This window comes from Aricia agestis, chromosome 5 (assembly GCF_905147365.1).
Source record: "Aricia agestis chromosome 5, ilAriAges1.1, whole genome shotgun sequence".
Taxonomy (NCBI): Eukaryota; Metazoa; Arthropoda; class Insecta; order Lepidoptera; family Lycaenidae; genus Aricia; species Aricia agestis.
The window spans coordinates 9,263,312-9,275,503 of NC_056410.1; the positions used below are offsets into that span (position 1 = coordinate 9,263,312).

A 12,192-nucleotide genomic window follows, 5' to 3' on the forward strand; every position below is an offset into this window, starting at 1 on the left:
AGATAAAAACTACGGTTTATTTTCTCCACACTAAAAGCGAGTTGATAGTGTCTTAATTCAACCAGCAGAACGTTGTGGAGTTTTTTTTTATTATTTTTAGTTTAGTGAATAAATAATTAAGATAAAAATCATACCGTTTCCTTGTGTCATAATATTTGGCTTTTGTTCCATGGCTTGAGCGTTGGACGCGTTTGCAATGTTCTGTTGTAGGAGCGTTCCATCCGCTGCGACAAGACGTTGTTGTATGATTGCTGCAAGAAATTAAACTCATGAAAACGATAGAAACCACAACTATTTTGTTGTATAACTGTTATAAGTGGAAAATAAAAATATGTATGTAGAAAATTTCTTGTTTAGAATAAAAAAAAACAAATAAGCAACAAAAGAATAAAGACGGTTACATAGTCGAAAGTAATCGCCACGGATCTAATTTCATATTGGATTTATTAACCGATTCAATGCGGCGCACCTTTTTGAAGACTTTCAGTCGTGGCGGCATACAATTTTCTCGTGACACGTGAGCCGTGTCATACGCCATAGAAGTAGATGACACGGCTACCGTGTCACCCGCCACGTTAAAAAAAGTTTATTGTTTTTCTTTGTTTTTACGTGTTTATTAACTTAATTTATTTAATTGAACCCAAACCATTGATGTGGTCGGAAGGCTACGTTGTTTTGAATTAATCTCGAGTAGTTTTTTTTAAGTTTTTACCTGAAAATGGCAGGTAAACTATTTTTTTATTCAGATGTTGCAAACCTTTTGTAGGTTTCAAAGTTAGAAAAAATGAGTATATTAAATAGATCTGGGTTTCCGATGTAAATTATACGTTTGTAGATAAATTTAAAGAAGTTCGTTGTTAAGTTTTTTTAACCGACTTCCAAAAAGGACGAGGCACCAACGTTCGTTGGTGGTCTGATGATGGGGACCATGAGGAAATAAAAAAAATGAACTAGCCAATTCCATACATAAAAACTAAGTTTTCTCGATATAATATTATATATATCGATTTTCGATAAATTTTATAAGCACGATAATTGGGTTCCAGTAATTAAGCTTATAGGTACAAGACTACTTTTAACCGCAGGGAAACGTTTTATTCCTATGGAAGATATAGATAAGGAAGTTTGCGGAAACAGCTAGTTAGAAATATTTTCGAAAGAAACAACTTAGATTAAAACAAAAATCGTTAGTGGATTAGTAATACTTGGATGTTAATTCAAGTATTTGTCTACATTATTGTTAAAAAAAATTGCGATAACTTAAAAGTTTAAAATAAAAAATTATAGAATAATATGGGCTCCCAATATTACTTCTTTATTTTCTTAAAAGTTTACTACTAAAAAGCCCGGCCGCACATTATCCGAATTTCTGATCAGAAAAATACATTTTGACACGTCAGAATTCTGATAGTATGCGGGGTCCACAACAAAATGTATGAACAGAGTGCGTCCCGGCGGGGGTCCGGCGGGCGTACGGCCGCGCCGGGCTAAAAAAGAAGACAGCCCCTACTTTTTTCAATTCACAGAATATTCAAAAACGGCGTCTATAGGCTTGTTCTACGTGGAAAATTAAGATGATTTTGTTCAGAGTAGAACCTTCAAAAGTGTAATTTGAGGGAGATATAAGCGTTTTTTAAATGACACGTCTCACGTGTCATACGCCACACGTTAAAAACATGTATTTTTTTTTATGAAATAAGGGGGCAAACGAGCAAACGGGTCACCTGATGGAAAGCAACTTCCGTCGCCCATGGACACTCGCAGCATCAGAAGAGCTGCATGTGCGTTGCCGGCCTTTTAAGAGGGAATAGGGTAATAGGGGAGGGTAGGGAAGGGAATAGGGGAGGGTAGGAAAGGGAATAGGGTAGGGGATTGGGCTTCCGGTAAACTCACTCACTCGGCGAAACACAGCGCAAGCGCTGTTTCACGCCGGTTTTCTGTGAGAACGTGGTATTTATCCGGTCGAGCCGGCCCATTCGTGCCGAAGCATGGCTCTCCCACGTATGACACGGCTCCCGTGTCATTCGCACTGAATCGGTTAATAGGAAGTAATTAAAATAAAAATTATTATTTTAATGATCAAAAAGATTAAGCTAGTACTAACTGTGATCTCGCTGTAGCAGCGCAGGCTGCGGCGCGCGCGGGCGCTGCTGCACGGGCAGCGGCGGACGGAAAGGCGGCCCTTCCACACCAACCGCCCCGCCTCCGGATCCGTCGTCCGCACCACCCTCTATAATAATTAGTTTGTTTACGACCTTCACATAATATATCCATGGAAACCGTAAGCTTCCCATGCAACATTATGTAAATAATAATTGTTTCATTGACACACGTAAAGTACAGACAAACACAGTAAGGAAGATAGGCATTACATATAAAAATAATACTTGTAAAAATACTAATAATGCACTTTTATTTAGTTTAGTAAATGACTTATGATTAAGTACTCTCTCACTCAAAATCAACACATCAACTTTACAATGTTTTGTTCTATAAGATGGATATTATGCACGAGTGAAAACAAAATAAAAAAGATTTAATTCTACATACGCGGTGGCCACATTTTGTCAGTTTGTCGCTGCAACAGGTCGCGCAGCTGGCGGTTGATGTCGTCGCCGTACATGGGGAACCGCTGCGGGGTGAACGGCGCGCGCTCGCCAGCGGCCGCTGGCACGCCTCCGCCGCCCGCCACGCCCACCACCCCCACTACGCCCGGCGGACTTGTCTCCGCCCCGCGCAGACGCTGCATGGCTGCTACAATTTAACAAACATTCGTACACGTTATTTTAACCCCCGTCAAAAAGTAGGGATGTTATAAGTTTGACATATCTGTCTGTCTGAGTCGGTCTGTCCTTGGCATCGTAGCATCCAAACGGGTGGCTAGTTTTTCTTTTATTAGAATGAAATGAAGCGGATGACACAGACCTTACATTAAACTAAAATATCTTCAACAAATTATAGCATTTTAGTACCTTGCATTCTCTGGTCGTGTATAATCTGTTGCTGTTGTTGTGTTTGTTGCTGGCGCATTTGTTGCAACTGTTTCCACTGTCGTTCCTGCTCCGCTTCCCGTGCATTTCTATGTTGATTGCACGCTCTCTCCTGATCCTACACGAATACGACGTATTAGCAACAAAAATTTTCACTTAAGAGGTTTTAGGCATGCTTAATATACATAACTTCAAGGAATTGCTAAGCGGATAAATTATAGTCTGTCAAGAAAGTGAAGAAATTAAAAAGTGGCAGCATCGTAGCGTCATCCCTTTCAAATCAATCTAAGAAAAAAGGGATGACACTACGATGTTGCCACTTTTTAATGTCTTCACTTTCTTGACAGACTATATTTTTTCTAAGATTTGAATAAAAGTTTAAAAAATACACTTGTAAGATTGATTTATTTTGTTTGTGTCTGTCAATCAACTTTCCGAAGAACAAAATACTAATCTAACATATTTCTTTGAAGCTACTGCAAAAACACAACTACACACCTACTTTAAAATATATAAAAAAAAGTAACGACTGCTTGTATTGATTTTTAATGTTTTCTACATTCAATACATTCTGTAAATAATAATACAACAATACACTTTATACATAATTGTGCTTCTTACTAACTCGATACACAGAGTGGATAGCAGTGGCGAAGAGTCCATATAACCCGATTCCCGCTTCGATTCGGCTTCCCTTTCGGAAAATCGAATCTATGGGCCAAATACATTTTTATCTAATAAATATGTTACATACTTAAAAAACTTATAATTCACTAAACGCCTACAAAATTTTATATGCAATAAATTTTTCTCTCACTTGAAATAGTTTGAATTAATAATTAATCGCCTACAAATTTATATAGGCATCTCCGATAGAAGCCGATAAATTAGCGGGTTATTTCTTCATACAACGATATTTTTCTCATTTCTGTGAACTGATCGTATTGTTCTGTCTCGTTCTAGCACGCGCGAATATACTCGGAAAAAAGCCGATACCCGGCGAGTTATTACGGAGAAAGGTTAATTAGCAACGCACAAGTGCGAGCGAGAAAGATGAGTCGTGAAATAAAATTGTTATGAGTCAAAATATGGCGGATGAGTGTTTGTAAACAACTTATTTGTTTTGTGTTTAAATGTCGAATGTTATTTGTTTTAGCGTTAAGAAGAGTGCAGTGACGCGAATTGAAATTAATTTGTATTGTGATTTGTTAATTGTGACTCGTACAGCTGAGACTGTTGTCTGATAGATTATTTGCTGTCGAACTTCGAAGGAAACTTCGTTTTCCAAACTTAGTTTTGAATGACCGCATACAGTGCCGTCACGCATACAACTTAACTCAGAAGGCATTTTTCAAAGGCATCATTATCAAACTTGAAACTCGAACATTGTTGAACATATTCAGTGCTGAGCGTTTTGGTAAGTAGATTTTAAGTGGATAGTTGGAAACGGTATCTTCTCAACATTTATGAGGTACAGCCATGGTAGAAACAGCAAAAAGCGCATTAAATATACATTCCTATAAACTTTTTACCCTTTACTTTACGCAGCGTGTTATATGTATAACAATATTATCAAGACGCAATGTTTTTTTGCACTGGCCAACTACACATAGTATCCTATTTCTTGTGTTCAAAAGTATTTGACGGACTGTTTTAATATCATATTTTCATACCTGTTGTTTTTGCAAAAAAAAATCATTAGCATGTGACAGTAAATTCAGAAAAGAAGTAATTGTTTTAATCTGTACTTTGTGTACAAATAGGAAAGATTTGTACAGCCTCTGAAGAACCAATTGCTGTTAAGTTTATAACATACCGATACAATTTTTCATCCATTAAAATTTTATATTAAGTATTTAACAAACATTATTTTGTCTGAATGCGTTTCTAGTTTGCATCAATTAAAATTCTTATACAGGGTGTAACAAAACTAAGTTATAATACTTCAGGGTGTGTACGTGTTCCGCGTGGAGGTGTGTGAAAGTAGCAGCGCTGAAAGACCAATTTTTTTTTTCACTTTAACACGTGACGCGACCCAGCGCTTGCTTATACAAAAGTGAAAAAAAAATTGGTCTTTAGCGCTGCTACTTTCAGTCGCAGTACCTTTTAAGATATTTTGATGCTGTACATGTGTTATCTATACTAATCTATACTAATATTATAATTCTGCAGAGTTTGTTTGTTTGTTTGTTTGAACGCGCTAATCTCAGGAACTACTGGTCCGATTTGAAATTTTTTTTTACTGTTGGATAGCTCATTTATCGAGCAAGGCTATAGGCTATATTTTATTACGCTAAGACTAATAGGAGCGAAGAAATAGAGGAAAATGTGGAAAAAACTGGGGGAAATTATTTGAAAGGGCTTATTTGAATGCGCTAATCTCAGGAACTACTGGTCCAATTTGAAAACTTCTTTCAGTGTTAGATATTAGTTAGAGAGGGAAATGTGGAAAAACGGGGGAAATTATATGAAATTGCTTATTATCTTAAGAACTACTGGAACAATTTTTATGTTATTTGGCAAACATGAAGAATAGACTACGTGAAGAGACATAGGTAATTTTTTGCGGAAAATTGTACGGTTGCGTGAAATTCCTAAATTACACAAGCGAAGCCGCGCGGAACATCTATACAGTGTGTAACAAAAATAAGTGATAATACTTTAGGGTGTGTACGTGTTCCTTATAGAGAGTTCACAGCGAACTCTTTACAAGGAACACGTACACATCCTAAAGTATTATCACTTATTTTTGTTTCACCCTGTATATAATAAAATCGTAGGAAAGTCAATTCTGTACATTGAATATTTTTGTACAATAAAATATAATACTTGGGATGTGATCTACTATCTAACGCGGACGAAGTCGCGGGCAACAGCTAGTTAAGTAATAACACTGGTCGGCAAAAAAAAAGTCCGGGAGCAAAAAGCTTACTATGTGATTTCAATTGGTATTCGAGTGGTATACAAATCTGCTTACAGATTTCCGCTATCACGTCTAGTTTTTCGGATAACATTAAAATTTGGCGATTACGTGCATACACCTGCCATTTTTCTAACTGAAACAATCAAAATAAGAAATATTACAATGTTTAATCTATATATTAATACGTGAGCCAAAAACTTTGTATCCCTTTTGACGAAAAATGGGGAAACGTAGGTGAATGAAATTTTGCACAGTTATAGTTTATATGGTGAAGGAGTGCATCGAGCTATTATTTTGAAATTATGCTTTTATCATACATGTTTTTAACAAATAAAACATTACACACACTACAATACGCACAGTGCACACTCAAGAAGATGACAGATTTTTGAGTGAAAAACCTATACATACGAATTATACTCCTTTATTTATGGTTGAATTCTGATGACAACAAGTTGACAAATTGAAAATTGATTATAGTTGTTTTTATTGAATCTTAGATACTATTAGACAATGCTTACACGGCCAGTCTGAGATCAGCTGAGAGACAAGAGTTGAAAAAAGTATGATAAAATCAATATTGTTTTACAAAATAAATTATAAGCAAAAAACTTAAAAAAAAAAGCTTTTATTTAAATACTTTAAAAAGAAGAAAATAAATTTCCCCTTAAAAATTCTAACTATTAAGTTATAACCTCAATATATTATACAATTTGCATGATAATAAAAGCTTGTCGCGTGATTTTTTGTTAATAATAAACTAGTAAATGCCAATTTAACTCGGTAAACTGATATTATATTTTTTATTTTATTAAATTGACAGATTGTTAAGTCTCGCGACAAGCTTTTATTATAATGCAAATTGTATAATATATTGAGGTTATAACTTAATAGTTAGAATTTTTAAAGGAAATTTATTTTCTTCTCTTTAAAGTATTTAAATAAAAGCTTTTTTTCAAAAAGTTTTTTGCTTATAATTTATTTTTTGTTTTTTAGTTAAATCTCTGACTAGATTTCTTGAGTCTGCTTGATTGTAAGTAGTTTGTTTTGTTTCAAGAATTAGTTAAAATCTGATTAACTTAACTGAATTCTTTTAAGAATCGTACTTAATTTTACGACTAAAAAATTTAATATCACCTAACAAAAATGACCGGATTCAGGACACGACACGACACGACACGACACGACACGATACGACACGACACGGCACGACAGGACACGACATGACTTTTCAGTTTACTCTCAATAAGCCTTTTTGTTTGGTACCCATATTGCAGAAGTGCTTTAAAAATAACTATATTCCCCTATCTTAGATGAGCCGCCATATTGGATGTAGAATGACATTACATTCGTTTCCGAGTTACTCTCAATGAGCCCTTTCATTTGATACCCATATTGCAGAAGTGCATTAAAAATAACTATATTCCCATATCTTAGATGAGACGCCATATTGGATGAAGAATGACATTACATTCGTTTCCAAGTTACTCTCAATGAGCCCCTTCATTTGATACCCATATTGCAGAAGTGCATTAAAAATAACAATACCTCTATCTTGGATGAGCCGCCATATTGGATGTAGTATGACATTACATTCGTTTTCGAGTTACTCTCAAAAAGCCCTTTCATTTAATATCCATATTGTAGAACTGCATAGAAAATAACTATTTCGCCATCTTGGATGGTCGGCCATATTGGATTTAGAGTGATGTCACATACAATATCATGTATTGTCATCCGAACTAAACGTGCCTGCAAAATTTCAGCTCGATCGGTTATCTTTTTTTAATTATATATCTACTCCAAAATTGAATTCCAAGATTTCATCCGAACATACATACTTACATACATACAGAGCAAGTTAAAAAAAGCTTTTAATATGGATAGTAGTTCTAATGTCGTTAAAACTAAGGTCGAATTTCGACCATTGGGCGATCTCTAGTTTTAGTAATAAGTCATATTACAAAATGTGTCCCAACCATAAAGTTAATATACCTAGCGGAATAGAGCAACAATCTCGAGCTGTCAAACGAAACCGAAATTGGTTTTCATCTGTGTGAAAAATATGTGTACGTATACACTTACACAAGCATGATTGAACATGATTTCTATGAGATTAAATTGTCAACGTGCGGCACGTGCCGACTGGACGTCAAAAAAAGAATGCTGCTGTCATGTATCACAAGTCTCTTTTTACCACGCAGTGATACTGATAGTGACGTCTCGCTTACTCAGGCGAGACTAGAGAAACAAATTCTCTATTCCGCTAGGTATATTAACTTTATGGTCCCAACACCGGTGTCCGACCTTTTAATGTCATAAAGTATGACATATTTTATTGACAAATTGGCTCCAATTATTCATAAGAAAATCGTTATACTTCTAAACTATATGACTTAGAGCACAGAAGTAAAGGAATTTATTTAAGATGAAAACCTCTTCTTTTTTTAAAAAAAGTCTATACGTGGGAGAGCCATGCTTCGGCACGAATGCGCCGGCTCGACCGGAGGAATACCACGTTCTCACAGAAAACCGTCGTGAAACAGCGCTTACGCTGTGTTTCGCCGAGTGAGTGAGTTTACCGGAGGCCCAATCCCCTACCCTATTCCCTTCCCTACCCTCCCCTATTCCCTTCCCTTCTCTACCCTCCTCTATTCCCTTCCTTTCCTTACCCTCCCCTTTTACCCTGATCCCTATTAAAAGGCCGGCAACGCACTTGCAGCTCTTCTGATGCGTCCATGGGCGACGGAAATTGCTTTCCACCAGGTGACCCGTTTGCTCGTTTGCCCCCTTATTTCATAAAAAAAACCAATTTAATAAGTTAGATTTTTTACAAAAACGCATTAACTAAAAATTATGAAATAGTTTTTTCTTAAACTTTGTTTTTTCTATGTTTAATTACACGAAATTCCTAACATATTGTATGTGCAAGCGTAGTCCTCAAAGTTTAGCTATCAAATGAGACCTTTTTTATCTTCATAGGATATTTATCAGATTGTAAGATGAAAAGTATTGGTCAGATTACTGTGAAAGCCCCAGAAAAACTAAAATGTCTGCCATTTTACAACCGTCAGAGAGAGAAAAAATTTGAAAGCCAATTTGTCGATAAAATATGCCATACTTTATGACATTAAAGGATCGCACACCGGTGTCGGACTCGGGACACATTGTATATAGTTTATTTGATCCACAAAAGTAAAATATTGAAAGCAACTCATAATATAATGTCTTATTTCAACTTTACATCCGTACGTCGCTAACTTGTCCAAAACACTTACTGCGTTCGCGCGTCCGCTAGTATTAATAGATTTTGGTACTTTCTAACACAGACAGACAGAACACAACTATTTAGTTACTCGATGACGCCCGCAACTCCGTTGCGCCAAAACTCGTTTATCGCGCGGGAACCGTACATTTCGTCCTTTCCCGAGACTCAAAGTATCTTCATGCCAAATTTCTAAATCAAGTTAGCTAAATCAGTTCAGCGGTTTGGGCGTGAAGAGGTAACAGACAGACAGACAGACGGTCAGACAGACAGACACACTTTCGCATTTATTATATTAGTATGGATGTTCTGTGAACAGAACAGCAGTATTTGTGAACGTTGATAAATTATTAGTATTTATATATTGTATTAATAACGTTCACAAATACTTTCTTATCTGCTAGTATAAGAAATCAATTGTACAAAAATTGCTATTGTGTCGAAATTAGACGTGCTAGGTAAATTCTAACTATATATTTGGATTTAGCTTGTCCATATGTATTACGTCCACATATTATACACTTCTTTGCTCTTATTTTTTGCCGACCAGTGTAATTTATGGAAGGGGATTATATGTATATTTCTTAATTCACATGCTGTGTTACAATTTTTATTTTTATTGACTGTTAATAATAATTAATTAATTAATACTTATATTGTTACAACACATTAATATTAAGTACCATTAATATAATCAATGTTATTATTATATTTTATTATTTCACTTATGTTAATTTTAGTTTTATGAGACTTTACTTAGTAAATTATGGTAATTTAATATTTCCTTTGTATGACGGTCGCACTCAGAAACACTTAATAATTACTTAACTGTAATTTAATGAATATTTTGACATATTAATCTTCATGTTCATCTTCTGTGATAATATTCAATACATAAAAGTTAAGTAAGCAGTAAATTTTTCAGAGTGTGATTGTTAAGATTCTAAAAAGTATTTAAAGGTTTTTTCTCACATCTTGAACGGGGAATATCAATCAATAATCATACTAATTACATCTTGTGTAGGGATAAGTTATTCTGATGCAAATTATTTCATCTAGTGTACTGTTTTCAAATAAAATACTATATTTGAATTATAAACCAATAACCATATTATTATTATCATTATCATCGATATATTTAATTACCTTAAGTAAATATTAATAATACAATATTTCATTTACTCTACACAACTTCCATATAAATATAACATATCATGCTCAAAACAACGTAAAAGTAAATGTAAGTCAAATTAGTTAGAATTGTTAGCACTAAACCAGCCACCGAATCCAATGTTAAAGCCAACGACTACCAAGACAAAGCGAAAATAAAAAAAACGTCGTTACGGCGAGCGGACGCGAGTCCAGGAGGCGTTTCAATTGCGGGACCTATCATTAAAAGCTAATAAATTAAAAAAAATCACAACATTTAACAGCCAAAAAATATTGTTGGGTGATGACAAATTTTGAAGTTATTCAGAGTAGGTGCAAGGACCGCGAGGTGCGAGAGCGCGAAATCACCCAACAAGAGTCGAAAAGCTACTCGCACACGCACGGCGCTGTTGTCATCGTGTAGTGTATACAGTTGAATAAGACCCATGTTACCACAAGCCTGTTCATCCGTGGAATATGATATTATACTATATAAATTACAACTTTTCCAGTTTTAACATGAAACTAATAGAACGGGAAAATATACATAATTTTAAAATATTCCGTTCGACACTAGCAGTAACCCCAATAAGGTAACGTGTAATAAATACAATATACTGTAGAAATATACTGTTTGTAGGCACGTGGATGTGGATATAGGTGTGTGGGTGTGGGGTGGGCGGGGTGTGCGTGCGGGTGCGCGTGCGAGGCGGCGGCGCGCGTGTACCGTGTTGCGGGCGTGCGGTTCGGGGGCGGCGGGGGCGGCGGGGGGCGTGAGGCGCGGCAGCGTGCGCATGATCTCGGAGGGGGTGAGCACTCGAATGTGCGCGTCCGCCTCCAGGAGCCCGCCCGCCGTCACCGTGACGTTGGGCGCGCGCACCGGGGCGGGGGGCGCGGGTGGCGCGGGGAGCGAGGGCGCAGGCGCGGGGGGCGCGGCCGGGGGTGCGGGCGACGCGCCGGCGGCGGGGGAACGCGCCCCGCTCTCCGTGTCCGCGCTACCGGCCGACGTACTCGTACTCTGCCGCGCGAACCAACGCATATTGCCATTATCTTGGGCGCTCACAATCCGCCGGTTACTCCTCCGATCGGATCCCGAAACCGATGCGGCGCACTCGTTAATGTACGAACCGAATCAGCTTCGTAGATCAGAGTAAGGTATATATAAATGAAAAGGAGCTATTTGATGGCGGCTACATTATAATAATAAATACCTATTCATTTGGCACCACATTTTGTGTTTTGTATAAGTATAATGGAATTTTTATTTTTGATAATCATAGCTGATAAACTAGACATGTACTAGTTGCCAAAATAATTTCTACAGATATATTATGAATTGCAAAAACTTTGTTATATCACCCAAGGCTAAAAAATTGTACAAAGTACACTTTCATTGTCTTTCGAACGTTGCGTAGTGTAGTTTGTACGGTGAGGAGCACACGGTGAGCACAGGGCGTGAGTGGGTTAGCACAGGGGGTCACGGGGTCACTCGGGGCAAACCGGCGCGGGGCGGGGGTACGTACCTGTTGCGCTCGCTTCATGCGCATCGCACTGCGGTTGTCGCGGGCGCGCTGCAAGTACGGCGCCTTTTGTTCCGACGGCAGCGCGCGCCATTTCTTCAGAATCTGCTTGCACCTGTCCACCCAATTAGGAAACTCTGTTTTCCACTCGGGATGGTTGGTGTTCGCGTACAACACGGCCGATATTGTCGCCGCCGACCCTAAGCCTAGGCGTACCGAGAGATTTATTATTATTAAAAAAAATTACATTACAAGTATGCGGCAGATAAACAACAATTATTATTATAGATCTGACGATATAATCTTCATTATTATAAATCCGTGGAGTTTTGTAGTGAAACTTTA

The 12,192-nt window shown here is 37.2% G+C and overlaps 1 protein-coding gene across 4 annotated transcripts in view; it reads right to left on the reverse strand.

The window, feature by feature from the left end:
• The window catches only part of LOC121726971 (histone-lysine N-methyltransferase 2D-like), a 66,995-nt gene that overhangs the window by 28,787 nt on the left and 26,016 nt on the right, over positions 1-12,192 (reverse strand). For 3 of the 4 annotated variants that reach the window (XM_042114633.1, XM_042114634.1, XM_042114631.1), the window contains exons 26-30: positions 11,851-12,053; positions 2,973-3,108; positions 2,551-2,754; positions 2,105-2,230; positions 135-251 (exon numbers count right to left, since the gene is read on the reverse strand). In XM_042114633.1, coding sequence (XP_041970567.1) covers positions 135-251; positions 2,105-2,230; positions 2,551-2,754; positions 2,973-3,108; positions 11,851-12,053 — 786 coding nt within the window. The remainder of the gene's footprint in view (positions 1-134; positions 252-2,104; positions 2,231-2,550; positions 2,755-2,972; positions 3,109-11,850; positions 12,054-12,192) is intronic. The other variant, XM_042114632.1, reaches the window with a different exon arrangement.